Below are 20,008 nucleotides of genomic sequence, written 5' to 3' on the forward strand. Positions count from 1 at the left end.
CCCGGAGCTGAAGAACGGGGAGAGCCGTATGTAAACACGGCTTCCCCGTGCTTCACTCTGGCGGCGCATCGATCGTGTCATCCCTTTTATAGGGAGACACGATCAATGACGTCAGTCCTACAGCCACACCCCCCTACAGTTGTAAACACACACTAGGTGAACCCTAACTCCTACAGCGCCCCCTGTGGTTAACTCCCAAACTGCAACTGTCATTTTCACAATAAACAATGCAATTTAAATGCATTTTTTGCTGTGAAAATGACAATGGTCCCAAAAATGTGTCAAAATTGTCCGAAGTGTCCGCCATAATGTCGCAGTCATGAAAAAAATCGCTGATCGCCGCCATTAGTAGTAAAAAAAAAAATTCTAAAAATGCAATAAAACTATCCCCTATTTTGTAAACGCTATAAATTTTGCGCAAACCAATCGATAAACGCTTATTGCGATTTTATTTATTTTTTTTAAACCAAAAATATGTAGAAGAATACGTATCGGCCTAAACTGAGGCAAAAAAATATTTTTTTTATATCTTTCTGGGGGATATTTATTATAGCAAAAAGGAAAAAATATTGATTTTTTTTTTCCAAATTTTCGCTCTATTTTTGTTTATAGCGCAAAAAATAAAAACCGCAGAGGTGATCAAATACCACCAAAAGAAAGCTCTATTTGTGGGGAAAAAAGGACGTCAATTTTGTTTGGGAGCCACGTCGCACGACCGCGCAATTGTCTCTTAAATCGACGCAGTGCCGAATCGCAAAAACTAGCCGGGTCCTTTTACCTGCATTTTGGTCCGGGTCTTAAGTGGTTAATAGTGACTGTGTTCCGATTTGGGTCCCAGCAGTCTGGCCTGGTCATAGTGATACATGTAGCTGTATTCAGGTAGGGGCGCGCATCTTTAAGGCGGCGTAGCGTATGGCATTTACACTACGCCGCCGTACGTTAGATAGGCAAGTGCTGTATTCACAAAGCACTTGCCTCCTAAGTTACGTCGGTGTATCGTGAATTGGCCGGCGTAAGCGCGCCTAATTCAAATAAGGATGTGGGGGGCGTGTTTTATGTATATTACTTGTGACCCGACGTGATTGACGTTTTTTACGCTGTCTGTGTACATATCCCAGTGTGCATTGCTCCAAAGTACGCCGCAAGGACGTATTGGTTTCGACGTGAACGTAAATGACGTCCAGCCCCATTCACGGACGACTTACGCAAATGACGTCAAATTGTCACGTGGGAACGACGGGCATACTTAACATTGACTAGTCCAGCTATTTGAAGGAATAACTTTACGCCTGAAATCGCCTTACAGAAACGGCGTATCTTTACTGCGACGGGCGCACGTACGTTCGTGAATGGGCGTATCTAGTCATTTACATATTCTACGCCAAACTCAACGGAAGCGCCACATAGCGGCCAGCCTAAATATTGCACCCTAAGATACGACGGCGCAGGCTGTCGTATCTTAGCTAGGTTTAAGTGTATCTCAGTTTAAGTGTATTCTCAAACTTACGACTGCGCAGATTCAGAGTTACGTCGCCGTATCTACTACGCCGGCCTAACTCTCTCTGAATCTAGCTAATGGTGTGGACATATAGGTAGATTCACAAAGAGTTAGGCCGGCTTATCAGTAGATACGCGACCTAACTCAGAATCTACGCCGACCTAAGTTTAAGCGTATGCTCAAACAGAGAAACGCTTAAACCTATCTAAGATACGACGGCTTGCGCCGTCCTATCTTAGATTGCAATATTTTGGATGGCCGCTAGGTGGCGCTTCCATTGCGTTCGGCGTAGAATATGTAAATGAGGGGATACGCCGATTCACGAACGTACGCCAGGCTGACGCAGTATTTTTATGTAAGAGATAGGCCGTGTAAAGTTAGAGCTAGGCTCTAGTAGAATAGTAATGTCAAGTATGGCCGCCGTTCCCGCCGCGAAATTCTAAATTTTTACGTCGTTTGCGAATCGGGATTTACGTCGTTTACGTCCACGTCGAAATCAATAGGCCGGTACGGCGTACTTAGCCACGATGCGCACTGAGGAATGTAGGCGCCCGGCGCATGCGCAGTAGCCATAAAGCATCAAAAACGTGAGGTCAAGCCTTATTACCATTAAACACGCCCCCCTCCAACCCATTTGAATTAGGCGTCCTTACGCCCGCCGCGTTTACACTACGCCACCCTAAGTAAGGAGGTAAGTGCCTTGAGAATCATGTACTTGCCTCTCTTACTTAAGGCGGCGTAGTGTAAACACGCTAGGCTACGCTGTCTTAAAACTGCGCGCCCGTACCTGAATCTACCTAATATGCTTTCCTTTTATAGTAGAGTCACACAGAAAACAGGAGACCGCGTTTTACAAATCTCGCTCTTTATTGCCTGAAAATAAAGCAAGTTCAAGAAGCAAAAGGTGACGAAGACAGACAATGCGGGGGAGATTTAAACACGCCCATTTTCAGGCGCTCCGTAGCGCAGTTTTTGTTGGCCTTGTTTGAATCTCCTGGACAAAGTTGATTCAACCAATAAATAATAATAAAAAAATAAAAATGGAAGTGTGATGAAGCTGTACAGCTGAGCGATAATCTCTGACCCATTCTGGCAGAGGAACAGTGAAAAGAGCAACACTGTGTGACAATGGGGGCTGGCCAACGGACTTGGACGCTGGAGGTTTTTTTTTTTTAATGGCTTCATGGTTTTTTCGAAGTAACTCCCTCTGGAGCAACAGACATCGCATTATTACTTTGGCACAAATGACATTTGACAGGGGGTGATGAACGATGGAGAGATCGGAATGGGTGAAGGCACAGAGTTTTAAACAGACGCGACACCAACAAGCGTGTTTTGGAGCTGGGCAAGGGCAGCCATGTTCTTGGAGACCAAGAGTGAATTCTATCTATATGTACAGGTCAAATATCTCCCTGATTTTTTTTTTTTTATATAATTTTTTTTTTTACGTTTTTACAACACTTTTTTTTTTTCCCCATAAACATAATTGAAAGTTTTAAAAAGTCCAAAACGAACACACCTCCCCATTTATGGAGTTGTGCTTCGAAATATCAAAAAAAAAAAAATTAACCAAAAATTTGGCACTTACAAAAATGTTTAACACAAGCACAATGGTTTCGTCACATAGGGGGGGGGGGGGTTTCCATCACGTTGCCGTAAATCGAGGCGGAATACGGAAGAGGGTGGCGGACAACGCGTGTAATTTTCTTAGAGATCGGCACCCAGCGTGACAAAAAGGTCCAAGATTTTGTCCTGGTGAGCCAAGTGATTCCCCGCAATCAATTTATTTTTTCTCTTTTTACAATTGGTCAGAAGAGCTTCCTGTGCTATTTCAAGGAGGCGGAGCCAATCGTGGTCTTCGCCAAGACGGTGGCTCCTTTTTTTTTTTTTTAAAAGGAGAAGGGCAGGTGTTTAGAACTCTGTGGCTGATGGTGAAAGGTCACATGACAGACGATCGCACGGTGAGGGACTGTGCAGCTTGTGATTGCGATCTGTAAAATTGAGACCCTCAGTCTGTGTATAATTTGGAATATCCCTCATGTATAACCCCACCCGCCCCATGTTGTACCCATAGTTCATCTTCAAATTGACACCTCATATTCCCGGGTATCCTGAAACAGAAAAAGATGAGATGCAAGTTAGAGTATGCAAGTTTATATACAGTTAAAGGGGTTGTAATTTTTTTCCCCAAATATCTTCCTTTCCCTTAGTGCAGTCCTCCTTCACTTACCTCATCCTTCCATTTTGCTTTTAAATGTCCTTATTTCTTCTGAGAAATCCTCACTTCCTGTTCTTCTGTCTGTAACTCCACACAGTAATGCAAGGCTTTCTCCCTGGTGTGGAGTGTCGTGCTCGCCCGCTCCCTTGGACTACAGGAGAGTCAGGACGCCCACTAACACACAGCTCCTTTCTCTATCTGCAGCGTAGAGAGTGTCCTGACTCTCCGGTAGTCCAAGGGAGGGGGCAAGCACGACACTCCACACCAGGGAGAAAGCCTTGCATTACTGTGTGGAGTTACAGACAGAAGAACAGGAAGTGAGGATTTCTCAGAAGAAATAAGGACATTTAAAAGCAAAATGGAAGGATGAGGTAAGTGAAGGAGGACTGCACTAAGGGAAAGGAAGCGATTTAGGGAAAAAAATATTGTACCTTTACAACCCTTTAAGTGAAAAATTATTTGGCCCCTTCCTGATTTTTGCGGGTAAACTGCTCTACCCCTGCGGGTCAGTTTGAAAGCAGCTCAGTAACCACTGCAGAACAAATATCCCCATATATACACTGTGGCCCAGATTCACAAAGACTTACGACAGCGTATCTCCAGATACGCCGTCGTAAGTCCGAATGGCCGCCGTCGTATCTATGCGCCTGATTCATAGAATCAGTTACGCATAGATTTGGCCAAGATACGAGCGGCCTAAGTCTCCAACGCCGTCGTATCTTGGGGTGCATATTTACGCTGGCCGCTAGGTGGTGCTTCCGTTGCTTTCCGCGTCGAATATGTAAATGAGCAAGATACGCCGATTCACGAACGTACGTACGCCCGTCGCAATTAGTTACGCCGCTTACGTAAGACATACGCCGGCGTAAAGATAAAGTAGGTCTCTAGGTGGCGCAGCCCATGCAAAGTATGGACGTCGGAACAAGCGTATCTTTTTACGTCGTTAACGTAAGTCGTACGTGAATGGGGCTGTGCGTAGGTTACGTTCACGTCGCAGGCATTGAGCCGGCGTTTCTTTGGGCGTAAATACGACGTAATACTGAGCATGCGCTCGCATGCGCCGTTCGTTCGGCCATGCATCTACATGGGGTCAAGCCTCATTTAAATACAACACGCCCAAGACCTGCCTACTTTGAATTACGCGCCCTTACGCCGGCCCATTTATGCTACCCCGCCGTAACTTAGGACGCAAGTGCTTTGTGAATACAGCACTTGCCTCTCTAAGTTGCGGCGGCGTAGCGGAAATACGATACGCTACGCCAGCACAACGTAAAGCCGCACAACGTATATATCTAGGCCTGTGATTTTAGTAATAAACTGACCTTTAAAGCAGAGATTCACCCTAAAAACATGTATATAACATTACATTCTGCATACTTCCAACATTTACAGTATGCTTTTTTTGTTTTTTTGCTGTACATACCATATTATTGCTATTTTCCACCCGGCTTCCGGGTGCTCACTCCCGCGGGAGTAGGCGTTCCTATGCAGAGGCGCAGTGTCATGTGGGACTTCGCCCAGATGATTGACGTCTTGAGAAAGTAGCCGAACTGCGAGTCGGCTCTATATGGCGCCTGCGCAACGACTAGGAGCCGTGTAGAGCCGACTGCGCAGGCGCCGTATAGAACCGACTCGCAGTTCGACTACTTTCAGAAACTCGTGACGCGCCTTATCCGCCGGGGGGAAGTTTTTCTCAAGACGTCAATCATCTGGGCGAAGTCCCACATGACACTGCGCCTCTGCATAGAAACGCCTACTCCCGCGGGAGTGAGTACCCGGAAGCCGGGTGGAAAATAGCAATAATACGGTATGTACAGCAAAAAAACAAAAACAAACGGCATACTGTAAATGTTGGAAGTATGCAGAATGTAATGTTATATACATGTTTTTAGGGTGAACCTCCGCTTTAATAACAGTATTCTATTATATTCCATCCCAGAGCAGGAGGTCGTGGGCCACGTCAGAGGGCTCCGTGGGTCACATGTGGCCCCCCACCCCCCCGGGCCACTAGTTGGGCACCCCTGTCCTAAAGGTTCCTTCCCACCTGGGAGTTTCAGATGTCCCCGCCCACCTTTGTGTGGTCCAACCGCTCCTAGGCAGTCAAGGCCGAGCAAATATTGAAGTTACTGTACACTTTGGATAATGATAGTGACTGCAGAGAGACCTAGAGCAGTCAGTGAAACGTCCAAAGTACTCGGTAGAAGACCCACAGAACTCATTAGAACAGTGGTTCTCAACCCTGTCTTCAAGTACCCCCAACAGGCCATGTTTGCAGGTTTTCCTACCTTTAGCTTGCACAGGTGCATAAAATCAGTGTCAATGGCTTGGTATTTTGGACAGCTCTTTTATCAAAGAGAAATTCCCAAAACATGGCCTGTTGGGGGTACTTGAGGACAGGATTGAGAACCTGGGACACATAGTAGAATAACTGAGACACTTAGAAGACCTGGGGCACCAGGATGAAGACAACAATGATTGCAAAAAGATCCACTAAAAGACCCGGGGCACTCATTTGAAGAACTGGAACCCTTACTAGAAGATGTGAGTGCACTCAGTAACAGACCCAGAAGTCTCAGTAGAAGATCCTGGAAACAGTAAAAGACCCAGGCACTCAGTAGAAGACCCAGAGCATTCAGTAGAAGACCCAGGCACTCGGTAGAAGACCCATGCACCAGTAGAAGACCCAGGCACCAGTAGAATACCCAGGCACTCAGTAGAAGATCCAGGCACCAGTAGAATACCCAGGCACTCAGTAGAAGACCCAGGCACCAGTAGAATACCCAGGCACTCAGTAGAAGACCCAGGCACCAGTAGAAGACCCAGGCACCAGTAGAAGACCCAGGCACTCAGTAGAAGACCCAGGCACCAGTAGAAGACCCAGGCACCAGTAGAAGACCCAGGCACCAGTAGAATACCCAGGCACTCAGTAGAAGACCCAGGCACTCAGTAGAAGACCCAGGCACTCAGTAGAAGACCCAGAGCACTCAGTAGAAGACCCAGGCACTCAGTAGAAGACCCAGAGCACTCAGTAGAAGACCCAGAGCATGCAGTAGAAGACCCAGAGCATTCAGTAGAAGACCAGGGGTACTCAACAGAAATCCTGGGGCACTAAGTCAAAGATCCAGGACAAAAGCCCGGGCTTGGTATTGCTCCCGACCTTTTTGGATTCCAAGGTCTTCCCAGGCCAGCTGTGGGATACAATCATTCCAGTATTTCCTGAGCTAGCGCTAAGACCTCTTCCCGATCTGGCATGCACCAAGGTCCATTCTACGCCATCAATGATAGGTTGTCACACTTACCCCAGCCTCATATAATGGGTTGTTGAAATCGGACTCCACGGTGATGGGACTGTAAGAATGGGAAGCTGGGAAGGAGAATCCAAAAAGAGACTTTCCTTGAAACCTGAGGAGGGAAGCACAAGAGATGTTCACTTTTCTGAGATGACTCGAGCTCTCGATCAGTAAAGATTTAGTCCACCAAAAGTGATATTTTAGTTACGGGGTAAATTCCGGCAAGCTGAGTCAGCCCTTGGATTCTTATATCTTGAAAACTCTGAGGCCTCGTACACACGGGCCAGAATCTCGTCAGGAAAAAAAACGTAGTTTTTCCTGACGAGATTCTTGGCAAGAATCTCTTGCCGCCTGAGTGTACACACAGACCTTTCAAAAAGGCAAGAGCGTGGTGACGTCATCGCGTCCGACGAGCATGCACTCGTCACATTTGATGCCGTCGCCGCCATCTTGCTTCACCCTACCTATGCCGTGGAAGCTACCGCGCATGCGTAGAAGTCATTTTTGAGCATGCGTGGGTTTCCTCGGCGACAGGTAAGTATACTCTCATGGATATGCAATAGTCTGGCAGCTTACCTGTTTCCATCTGTCCATTAGAGGCCTGAATCTGTTCTGGTTACCTTCTTATCTCCTCTCCTTCCTGTATGGCCCCACCCAGTGTTGTTTGCTTAAGTTCCTGTCTGCAGTGTGCTACGATTACCTTCCTGTGTACCGTTTTTTGGCTTGTCCCTGACTTCTCCTGTTTGCCTGTGCCCTTGACCTTTTGCCTGTCCCTCGGTTACCCTAGTCTGCCTGTTGCCCTGACTTCGGCTTGCCCATCACTACCGTTTGTCCTGCCTGCTGCTTCCCCTCTCTCTCTGCGGAGCGTGACCTAGGGGATCCCAGGGGTCGCGACCTGGATCCAGCTGCGGCGAAGGCCATCCTCACCACTAGAGGCTCTGGTGAACACAAAGCTGGGTCTTAGACTCCGCGCCCTGGGCGATCTTGGGTTCACGCTTCCTCTCTGATCGCAGCAGTCGGCTATAGGGTTCACTACCCTGTGGTGCATCCCTGACCCCCACGGGGTGCACTTGTCATCTAGCCACAGGTGACCTGACATATACGCACTCTCGGGTTTCCCGTTGGGAAACAGGCCGACAAGAATCCCGACGAGAAAATAGAGCACAGGATCTCTATTTTTCTCGTCGAGACTCTGACCAGATTTCCCGACGAGAAGCCTGAAAGCCTCTTACACACGCTCGGTATACTCGGCGTGTGTACGTGGCTTAACAGTGAGATCTCCCGGCCATTATTCCCGGCTCTATTTCTGTCCAACGCAGCTACAAATACTGGGCCGGATTCAGAAAAGAGATACGCCGGCGTATCTCCTGATACGCCGTCGTATCTCTGAGTCCGGCCGTCGTATCTATGCGCCTGATTCACAGAATCAGGTTACGCATAGATATGCCTAAGATCCGGCCGGTGTAAGTGACTTACACCGTCGGATCTTAGGCTGCAATTCCAGGCTGGCCGCTAGGTGGCGCTTCCGTATTATTACGCGAGGAATATGCAAATGCTGATTTACGCCGATTCAGAAACGAACGACCGCCCGGCGGTTTTTTTTTACGTCGTTTGCGTTCGGCTTTTTCCGGTTTATAGTTACCCCTGCTATATGAGGGGTAGCTAATGTTAAGTATGGCCGTCGTTCCAGCGCCGAGTTTTGAATTTTTTACATCGTTTGCGTAAGTCGTTTGCGAATACGGCTGGACGTAATTTACGTTCACGACGAAAGCATGACGAGTTGCCGACGTCATTTGGAGCACTGGGATTCAGTCGCGGCCGGCGCATGCGCAGTTCGTTCGACGCGGGGACGCGCATCATTTAAATGATACACGCCCCGTACCTGCCGAATTTGAATTCCGCCGGGTGGATTTACGCTACGCCGCCGCAACTTTACAGGCAAGTGCTTTGTGAATACAGCACTTGCCTGAAAAACTTGCGGCGGCGTAACGTAAATGAGTTACGTTACGCCAGCAGAAAGATGCGCTGATCTTTCTGAATCTGGCCCACTGAGTTTTTGATTGGAAAGAACAATGTTTTCAAATACATGTGTGTTATTCCAATTGTAAACATACTGTTTTGTTTTTAGAAAGTGAGCCCTTGCCCTTGCAACCAACGAGTCCCAAATGCGTCCTGAAGAAGCCTAATGGCGAAACACGTTGATGCACTTGTGCTCACATCACATTTTGTATACCATGTATGTGTTTATGTCTTATTATTAGAGAAAATATTTTTTCCATATCCTCATCGTTTACTATGCCGTTAAAGTCCGATCTGGGGCTACCCCCTAGTGTTACCCCCTCTATTTTTATATTTCCATTATCTACGGATGTGGCAATGTGAGTGCTGTCCTTCATAATTTCAGCTATAAATACTGTAGCCGCTGACTTCCAATATTAGAGCGCTTGTCCAGGAATCCAGCGGTATCCTCCCCCAAGCCCATTTTTGCAATCGGCTATTGGGTGCTGGTGCCGCCAGGGCTGATCCTAGGCAGGGTGCGCAAGGTGCTCCGCACCCAGGAACCGCAGAGGTGGGGACGCCGAAGCTCCCCTCCTTCTTCCTTGTTTGTGTCCAGAGGCGGAGCATATGTAGCGTGTGCTGAGGTTCCCCATTCCGCTTGTTCTCTCCGCTGGCAACTGACAAGAGCGCATACCTCCCGCTAATGGGGGGCTTTGATGGGGGACACAGCTGTGGGGGACACCGCTGTGGGGGGCTCTGATGGGGGAAACCGCTGTGGGGGGCTCTGATGGGGGACACAGCTGTGGGGGGCTCTGATGGGGGACACCGCTGTGGGGGGCTCTGATGGGGGACACCGATGTGGGGGCTTTGATGGGGGACACCGCTGTGGGGAGCTCTGATGGGGGACACAGCTGTGGGGGACACCGCTGTGGGGGGCTCTGATGGAGGATACAGCTGTGGGGGGCTCTGATGGGGGACACCGCTGTGGGGGGCTCTGATGGGGGACACCGATGTGGGGGCTTTGATGGGAGACACCGCTGTGGGGGGCTCTGATGGGGGAAACCGCTGTGGGGGGCTCTGATGGGGGAAACCGCTGTGGGGGGCTCTGATGGGGGACACCGCTGTGGGGGCTTTGATGGGGGACACCGCTGTGGGGGGCTCTTATGGGGGACACCGCTGTGGGGGGCTCTTATGGGGGACACCGCTGTGGGGGGCTCTTATGGGGGACACCGCTGTTGGGGGCTCTTATGGGGGACACCGCTGTGGGGGGCTCTGATGGGGGACACTAATGACTAAGCCATAGAAACATTTGTAAAGGGGAGGAGTTGGTTAAGATGACCACGCGTCTGTGACCCTAGGATCGGCCCTGGGTGCCGCCATCTTGACTAAGGGAAACCGGCAGTGTTGCCTGGCTACGAAAACACCGGTGAGGGTCAGAAGTCCATCTCTGTGAGCAAATCTATCAGTTATCATCACACCTACAACCAGAATTAGTGTTGCCGATCCCACCAAGAACGTTTTGCCGATCCCACCAAGAACGTGTTGCCGATCCCATCAATAATGCACTCACTTTGTGTAATAGATGTATATTCCGCCAATCAGAAGGATGACCAATATAATAGGCAGGAAAATGGCGAGCGCGATGTTCCCACCCTCCATCTGGTGGGAGGGGTCTGTTGTCTGGGCAACTGGAAGAGAGAGCAAAGACAAGTCACTCACCGAGGAGAAGAGCGTATTCTTGAATGGACCTGAAATGGAGAGAGGTGACCCAGACCACGAACCTCGGGGGTGGGGCTAGATGATGATGATGGGTGATGAACAAAGCGGAGGCTCCTAGTCATGTTAGTATAAGAATGCGGAGATGGAATGGCACGGGTGATGCGCATGTTATGATGGTGGTGAAAAGATTGTGCGGAAAGTGATGACTAAAAGACGTCCACTAGGTCAGACCTTCCAACTTCCTGTCATCCAGGAGCTCCTCATAGGCAACTGAAAATGAAATAAAAGATATTTGTACTTATTTTATTAGTAAGTCTTATGAGTTCTTATGAGTTCCCCTTTTACATCTGAATCTGCAGAGTTTCCCCTTTTACATCTGAATCCGCAGAGTTCCCCTTTTACATCTGAATCCGCAGAGTTCCCCTTTTACCTCTGAATCTGCAGAGTTCCCCTTTTACATCTGAATCCGCAGAGTTCCCCTTTTACATCTGAATCCGCAGAGTTCCCCTTTTACATCTGAATCCGCAGAGTTCCCCTTTTACATCTGAATCCGCAGAGTTCCCCTTTTACATCTGAATCCGCAGAGTTCCCCTTTTACATCTGAATCCGCAGAGTTCCCCTTTTACATCTGAATCCGCAGAGTTCCCCTTTTACATCTGAATCCGCAGAGTTCCCCTTTTACATCTGAATCCGCAGAGTTCCCCTTTTACATCTGAATCCGCAGAGTTCCCCTTTTACATCTGAATCCGCAGAGTTCCCCTTTTACATCTGAATCCGCAGAGTTCCCCTTTTACATCTGAATCCGCAGAGTTCCCCTTTTACATCTGAATCCGCAGGGTTCTCCTTTTACATCTGAATCCGCAGAGTTCCCCTTTTACATTTGAATCCGCAGAGTTCCCCTTTTACATCTGAATCCGCAGAGTTCCCCTTTTACATCTGAATCCACAGAGTTCCCCTTTTACATCTACATCCGCAGAGTTCCCCTTCTACATCTAAATCTGCAGAGTTCCCCTTTTACATCTGAATCCGCAGAGTTCCCCTTTTACATCTGAATCCGCAGAGTTCCCCTTTTACATCTGAATTTACAGAGTTCCCCTTTTACATCTGAATCCGCAGAGTTCCCCTTTTACATCTGAATCCGCAGAGTTCCCCTTTTACCTCTGAATCTGCAGAGTTCCCCTTTTACATCTGAATCCGCAGAGTTCCCCTTTTACATCTGAATCCGCAGAGTTCCCCTTTTACATCTGAATCCGCAGAGTTCCCCTTTTACATCTGAATCCGCAGAGTTCCCCTTTTACATCTGAATCCGCAGAGTTCCCCTTTTACATCTGAATCCGCAGAGTTCCCCTTTTACATCTGAATCCGCAGAGTTCCCCTTTTACATCTGAATCCGCAGAGTTCCCCTTCTACATTTAAATCCGCAGAGTTCCCCTTTTTCATCTGAATCTGCAGAGTTCCCCTTTTACATCTGAATCCGCAGAGTTCCCCTTTTACATCTGAATCCGCAGAGTTCCCCTTCTACATTTAAATCCGCAGAGTTCCCCTTTTTCATCTGAATCTGCAGAGTTCCCCTTTTACATCTGAATCCGCAGAGTTCCCATTTTACATCTCAATCCGCAGAGTTCCCCTTCTACATTTAAATCCGCAGACTTCCCCTCTTTCATCTTAATCTACAGAGTTCCCCTTTTACATCTGAATCCGCAGAGTTCCCCTTTTACATCTGAATCCGCAGAGTTCCCCTTTTACATCTGAATCCTCAGGGTTCCCCTTTTACATCTGAATCTGCAGAGTTCCCCTTTTACATCTGAATCCGCAGAGTTCCCCTTTTACATCTGAATCCGCAGAGTTCCCCTTTTACATCTGAATCCGCAGAGTTCCCCTTTTACATCTGAATCCGCAGAGTTCCCCTTTTACATCTGAATCCGCAGAGTTCCCCTTTTACATCTGAATCCACAGGGTTCCCCTTTTACATCTGAATCCGCAGAGTTCCCCTTTTACATCTGAATCCACAGAGTTCCCCTTTTACATCTGAATCTGCAGGGTTCAGGCACTGCCCGAGGGGCCCCATGGCACTAGGGGGCCCCATCAGGGTTGCCAGCCTTTGTAAAACCAGGGACAGTATGTAAAAATCTGTGTTTTTTTTTTTAAATCCCAAGATTACAGCTGACCCACCTCTCCAGTACCTTTTCAGTGTGTGTATATTGTGTGTCTGTGTGTGTATACTGTATGTACGTGTGTGTGTTTCTACTGTGTGGCCCCATAATCTATTGCCTGGGGGCAGGTAGGCATCAGCAATTATGGGGCCCCTTACACAGCTTCAGGCATGGGTCCCCTGGAGCAGAGGACCGGGGGAAGGGGGGTGCTGCCGCCGCCTGAAATTGAGAAAAAAAGAAGGAATAAAGAAAAATATATATTAAAAAAAGGGGGATAGACATCCGGGGCCCTGGGGACCTCTGGGCCCTTTAATAAAAAGAAAAAAAGAAATTAAAAAAATATAAAAAATATATTTTTTGTTTTATAAAACAAGGGGGGTTGTCATCCGGGCCCCTGGGGACCTCCGGACCCCTAAAAAAAAAAAAAATTGGCCCTTTAATAAAAAATAAAATAAAAATATATAAAAAAAATATATCGTTTTGTTTATAAAAAATAAATAAAAAAAAGGGGGGGGGGTTGCCATCTGGGGCCCTGGAGGCCTCCGAGCCCCTGGGGACCTCCGGACCCCTAAAAAAAAATTTTTTTAAGGGGGTTGCCATCTGGGCCCCTTACAGGTGTACTGCCTGTACCCCCCTGATGGTGGCCCTGCCCGGGGGCCCCATAATCTCCTATTGCCTGGGGCCCCATAATCTCCTATTGCCCGGGGGCCCCATAATCTCCTATTGCCCGGGGGCCCCATAATCTCCTATTGCCTGGGGCCCCATAATCTCCTATTGCCCGGGGGCCCCATAATCTCCTATTGCCTGGGGCCCCATAATCTCCTATTGCCCGGGGGCCCCATAATCTCCTATTGCCCGGGGGCCCCATAATCTCCTATTGCCTGGGGCCCCATAATCTCCTATTGCCCGGGGGCCCCATAATCTCCTATTGCCCGGGGGCCCCATGATCTCCTATTGCCCGGGGGCCCCATAATCTCCTATTGCCCGGGGGCCCCATAATCTCCTATTGCCCGGGGGCCCCATAATCTCCTATTGCCTGGGGGCCCCATAATCTCCTATTGCCCGGGGGCCCATAATCTCCTATTGCCCGGGGGCCCCATAATCTCCTATTGCCTGGGGCCCCATAATCTCCTATTGCCCGGGGGCCCCATGATCTCCTATTGCGGAGGCGGCATGAGTTGTCAGTTTGCCCCTGGAGCCAGGCAGTTTGCATTTTCAGAAGGTCAGAAATGGCCTCCTCCGTATCTCCGCATGGAGCAGAAGCGAAGCCCCTGGACAGAGTGGCACTCACTTTTACAGAGAGGGGGTTGGTTGGTCCACTGTGATGGGTGTCCCGGGACGCAGATGATGGTCACTTCTCCGATCAGTTCGAAGCCTTCATAACAGAAGAAGCGCAGGGCCTCTCCCGCCTGGTAGTGGTGCTTGTAGAGGGTCTGGTAGCCATTCTCTGGCACTCCGGGGTTCAGACACGGCTCGTACTTCACTACAAAGCGGGTTACAAGTCATCACAACATTAAATACAATATCACATCAAATATACCATGGCCAATCAATACAGGACCTTCAGATTTCATCATTTTCCTATCACCCTAGAGAATAAAATGGCGGTCGTTGCAATATTTTCTGTCACAACATATTTACGGGGGGGGGGGGGGCTACAGGAGAGGGGGTGTCAATCATAGGCGTGCGCACAGGGTGTGCCTGGGGCCTGGGCACACCCTAATCACCCCATGCAGTGCCGATTCCCCCGCTCTCTGTCTCCCCCCTGCAGTGCTTCCGGCTTCCCTCCTCTCCTCTCAGGAGTGGGGAAGAAGGGGCTGGTAAATATTTTCTTAATTGCCCCTTTTCCTAAATGAATAGAGTGAGTGATCTGTACTGATCATGTTTGTCTTCATTCTTAACTGGGGAATCTCTTTCCTTGGTTTCTTTCTCTGTCTCAAAAGTGACACATCATGGTCCTGTTTAGACCCTTGATATTTCACCAAAGCCCCCAATTTTTATCTATTTTTTTTAAAGTGGAGTTCCACCCATAAATATGACATTACATCAGTAGTTTTAAAAAAATGTCATTAGTCCTTTACGAAATTTTTTTTTTTTTTTAGATGCCTTCAAAGTGTTGTTGCTAGGCAGAATAGTTAATCTTCCCCCTTCCTGCACCTAGGTGCTTAATGCTTCCTAACCTACACCGCACAGACTCCTGGGAATGTAGTGGGTGTAACTTTCCAGGAGTCTGTGCACTCCCCAGTCTCAAAGAATCATGTGACTTGGACAGCACAGGTGCTGAAACCTGATCTGACACTGCTTGTGCAGCACTGAGCATGTGCGAGATCTGCAAGGCTGAAATCCAGGAAGTCATACAGTCTGGCTTCATGATGCCCACACTTAAGATGGCCCCAGTCAATTTCTATTTTATAAAGTGTCTAAATGCTGTAACAACCTAACAAAACGGACCTTAGTTTACAGACTAACTTTACTAGAATACATTAAGCTTGTGTATTACAGGGGGATTTATATATAAAAAGTGAAATTGTGGCCGGAACTCCGCTTTAAGTAATAAAAAAAATAACACTCTAAAAAAAATAAAAAATAAAATAACATTGTAAAAGAGCATGCAGGCTCTCCATTGTTAGCCCCGAGCAGCGAGCGCCGGTAACGATCTGATCCCGAACGCCGCCGAGCCGAGTCCTGCCGAGTGCGGCCGAGTGCCATAGCAGCAGGTCCCGCCTTCTGGAGCCTGTGATGGACGTCCCACTGGTCCAATACCGCGCCGCGGGATGTGTGACGTCCATCATAGGCGCTGCTGTCTCCAGAAGGCGGGAATTACAAATACACATCGCTCGGCGCTCGGGTGGGCGGCTCTCCTCAGGCTCCTTGGCTCTCCTACCCTCCAGGCTCCAAACTCCAGTCCTCGGCTCTTCTACCCTCCTTGGCTCTACTACCCTCCTCGGCTCTTCTACCCTCCTCCGCTCTTCTACCCTCCTCGGCTCTACTACCCTCCTCGGCTCTACTACCCTCCTCGGCTCTTCTACCCTCCTCGGCTCTTCTACCCTCTTCGGCTCTTCTACCCTCCTCGGCTCTTCTACCCTCCTCGGCTCTTCTACCCTCCTCGGCTCTACTACCCTCCTCGGCTCTTCTACCCTCCTCGGCTCTTCTACCCTCCTCGGCTCTACTACCCTCCTCGGCTCTTCTACCCTCCTCGGCTCTACTACCCTCCTCGGCTCTTCTACCCTCCTCGACTCTTCTACCCTCCTCGACTCTTCTACCCTCCTCGGCTCTTCTACCCTACTTGGCTCTACTACCCTCCTCGTTCCTCCTCTGATACCGGAATGACTGACAGCAGTGCCTGCTGTGACACCGCTGAGGTAGGTCAGAGACAGTGTAATGTGTATGTATATAGGTCTGTGTAGGTAGGTCATTGTATGTCAGATAGGTAAGTGTATATATGTCAGGTCACTACCGTCAGTGTATATAGGTCAGTGTATATAGGTCAGGTCACTACCGTCGGTGTAGGTAGGTCAGTGTATATAGGTCAGGTCACTACCGTCATTGTAGGTAGGTCAGTGTATATAGGTCAGGTCACTACCGTCGGTGTAGGTAGGTCAGTGTATATAGGTCAGGTCACTACCGTCATTGTAGGTAGGTCAGTGTATATAGGTCAGGTCACTACCGTCATTGTAGGTAGGTCATTGTAGGTAGGTCAGTGTATATAGGTCAGGTCACTACCGTCAGTGTATATAGGTCAGTGTATGTAGGTCAGGTCACTACCGTCATTGTAGGTAGGTCATTGTAGGTAGGTCAGTGTATATAGGTCAGGTCACTACCGTCAGTGTATATAGGTCAGTGTATGTAGGTCAGGTCACTACCGTCATTGTAGGTAGGTCATTGTAGGTAGGTCAGTGTATATAGGTCAGGTCACTACCGTCGGTGTATATAGGTCAGTGTATGTAGGTCAGGTCACTACCGTCAGTGTAGGTAGGTCAGTGTACATAGGTCAGGTCACTACCGTCAGTGTATATAGGTCAGTGTATGTAGGTCAGGTCACTACCGTCAGTGTAGGTAGGTCAGTGTATATAGGTCAGGTCACTACCGTCATTGTAGGTAGGTCATTGTAGGTAGGTCAGTGTATATAGGTCAGGTCATTACCGTCAGTGTAGGTAGGTCAGTGTATATAGGTCAGGTCACTACCGTCAGTGTAGGTAGGTCAGAGTATATAGGTCACTACTACCGTCAGTGTAGGTAGGTCACGGGCCAGCCCAAAAAAGCCTGCGCGCGGCACATACACACACACCGCCCCCCGAATTTCGGGCTGAAGCCCCTGGTCTTTTTGCCCCCTAGCAATGCCCCTGGTATGCAGGCATATGACACGCCCCCCTGCCACACCCCCTTAAAGGAGAATTAACCCCAAAAAGTTAATTAAATCCACAAGGGCTTTTTTTTACTACTACTATTCTTTTATATTGGCTTTTAAAATTTACAAATGCAGCAATTTAGAATTTGGATGAAAAGTTTAGTGCCGGAAAACACGTTTTGAAAGATAAAAAGTACATTTTATATACAGCTATAGAGATCAGACAGAAATGAGGGACAAATGAGGAGGAAAGAGGGACAGAGGGGCATTGCTCCAAATCAGGAACCGTCCCTCCAAATCAGGGACAGTTGGGAGCTGTGTGACATTGCAATGTGCCGGAATAATGCAGCGCATGTTTGCAAAAAAATAAATAAAATTCCTTAGTGTCCATATTTTTGTCAAGGTCAGAAGGACGGCGGGCCCATCTGGAGACGATCAGTTATCATCTATAAATAGACAATGCAGGTGATGACGGCGCATTGTGTATGCGTTAGCGGTCAGCATAGAGGTCAGCGATCGCAGCGGCGGAGCGGCGGAGAAGCTGCGCTCCGGTTTATCCAGGTGAAATCTCTATGACTCAGTTCCGGCTCGCCAAAAACAAGAACGGAGCGGCTCAACTTCCACTAATTCAAAGCAGATTTACTGATGTTATCCAGTACAGGGGTAATCCACCTGATCCTCCTACGCATTTCGCTTTGTTAGGAGCCTGGTCATGGCGTCTCTATGACTAAGCCCCTAAAACGCGAAAAAGGAGCAGGTGGATTATTCCTGTGCTGGATAACATCAATACGTCTAATTTGGACTTTTAGAAGCCAGGCGGCTGATTTTTCAGAAAGGTAAATAAAGCAGAACTCCAGTATCACCCCCCCCCCCCCCAATCCTCCCTCTACACTACCCTGTCCCTCCATCGATCCCCACACAAAAGAGTGCACAGAAGTACTGCAACTGGTCCAGAGGAGGGAGGGCCTCAACTAAGCCCCCCCCCCCCCCCCCGGGATGCAAAGCTCCAGACAGAGGCAAGGCACCCTATGGTCTACCTAGGCCCGAAACTAGGTGGACACCACTTTTTAGGAACCAGCCAAAGCCAACCCAAGGGCCACAGATCCTATCCCCGACATCAGGGCAGGCCCCAGTATCCTGCACCCAGAGTCGTCTTACTGAGTTTGCACGACTGGGCACAGACCGGGAGCCCCTCGTTCACCTGGGGCCCCAGAGCCAGACAAATTGCCCCCCCCCCCCTGAGAATGCGGGTGAGAGAGCGGGCGGCTCCGTGGATGAGAGAGCGGGCAGCTCCATGGATGAGAGAGCGGACGGCTGGGTGACTCGTGGGTGAATAGACAGCTGGCCAATCAGGGAGCCGGGCGGGGGAGCAGAGAGATGACATCATCTCTTACCGCCTGGCACCCGCCCTGCATCCCTGCAGTGCAGTTCTTCCCTCACTGTGCAGGCAGCCGGGAAGCAGAAAGATGACATCATCTCTCTGCTGCCTGGCTAGTTATCTGCTGCAAGAGACCACCTTAGCAGGAAAGTGACACAGCAAGTGACAATCCACAATGTGTGGCAGGTGACGTGGCAAGTAACAATCCGCAACGTGTGGCAGGTGACAATCTGCAATGTGTGGCAGGTGATAATCCGCAATGTGTGGCAGGTGATAATCCGCAATGTGTGGCAGGTGACAATCCGTGACGTGGCAAGTGACAATCCGCAACATGTGGCAAGTGACGTGGCAAGTAACAATCCGCAATGTGTGGCAGGTGACGTGGCAAGTGACAATCCGCAACATGTGGCAAGTGACGTGACAATCTGCAACGTGTGGCAAGTGACAATCCGTGACGTGGCAAGTGACAATCCCCAAGGTGTGGCAGGTGGCGTGGCAAGTGACAATTCGCAACTTGTGGCAAGTGACAATCTGTAAGTGTGGCAGGTGACTTGGCAAGTGACAATCTGGTGACATGCGACGTGGCAAGTGACACGCTGAATCTGGTGACGGGATGGATGGTAAGTGACACGCTAAATCTGGTGACAGTTGACGATGGAAAGTGACACGCTGAATCTGGTGGCAGGGGACAGTAGCAAGTCACACGCTGTAAAGTATGCAGGTGAGAGAGCGGGCGACTCTGTGGAAGAGAGAGCGGGCGGCTGGGTGACTCGAGGTGAATAGACAGCTGGCCAATCAGGGAGCCGGGCGGGGGAGCAGAGAGATGACATCATCTCTCTGCTGCCTGGCTAGTTATCTGCTGCCTGACTTGCAAGACACCACCTTAGCAGGAAAGTGACACAGCAAGTGACAATCCGCAACATGTGGCAGGCGACGTGGCAAGTGACAATCCGCAACGTGTGGCAGGTGACAATCCGCAATGTGTGGCAGGTGACGTGGCAAGTGACAATCCGTGACATGGCAAGTGACAATCCGCAATGTGTGGCAGGTGACAATCCGCAATGTGTGGCAGGTGACGTGGCAAGTGACAATCTGCATCTGGTGACAGGCGACGTGGCAAGTGACACGCTGAATCTGGTGGCAGGGGACAGTAGCAAGTGACACGCTGTAAAGTAGAAATATCGTGCTTTCATTCTTGAGAGTAGGTGCGCAAATTGGGGCAGGCTTGTAGGGGCCCCATAACATTACTTTGCCCAGGGGCCCATAATGCTATTAAGATGGCCCTGCCTGCACCATTCATCTCTGTTAGAAAAAACGAACAAACCACACATGCAGTGTATAAAGATTTACCCCTGGACTAACCACGAGGCCTGCCCAAAATAAGTGAAGAACAAATGGCAAATAGG

At 49.1% G+C, this 20,008-nt stretch overlaps 1 protein-coding gene across 1 annotated transcript in view; it reads right to left on the reverse strand.

Moving 5' to 3' along the window:
- Window positions 1-2,346: 2,346 nt before the first annotated feature.
- SEZ6L2 (seizure related 6 homolog like 2) overlaps window positions 2,347-20,008 on the reverse strand; it is a 61,838-nt gene continuing 44,176 nt past the window's right edge. Inside the window, exons 14-18 of the mRNA XM_040356128.1 lie at window positions 14,168-14,359; window positions 10,955-10,993; window positions 10,575-10,692; window positions 7,016-7,118; window positions 2,347-3,609 (exon numbers count right to left, since the gene is read on the reverse strand). Coding sequence (XP_040212062.1) covers window positions 3,580-3,609; window positions 7,016-7,118; window positions 10,575-10,692; window positions 10,955-10,993; window positions 14,168-14,359 — 482 coding nt within the window. The 3' untranslated portion in view covers window positions 2,347-3,579. The remainder of the gene's footprint in view (window positions 3,610-7,015; window positions 7,119-10,574; window positions 10,693-10,954; window positions 10,994-14,167; window positions 14,360-20,008) is intronic.

The sequence above is a fragment of the Rana temporaria genome, chromosome 6, assembly GCF_905171775.1.
Source record: "Rana temporaria chromosome 6, aRanTem1.1, whole genome shotgun sequence".
Taxonomy (NCBI): domain Eukaryota; kingdom Metazoa; phylum Chordata; class Amphibia; order Anura; family Ranidae; genus Rana; species Rana temporaria.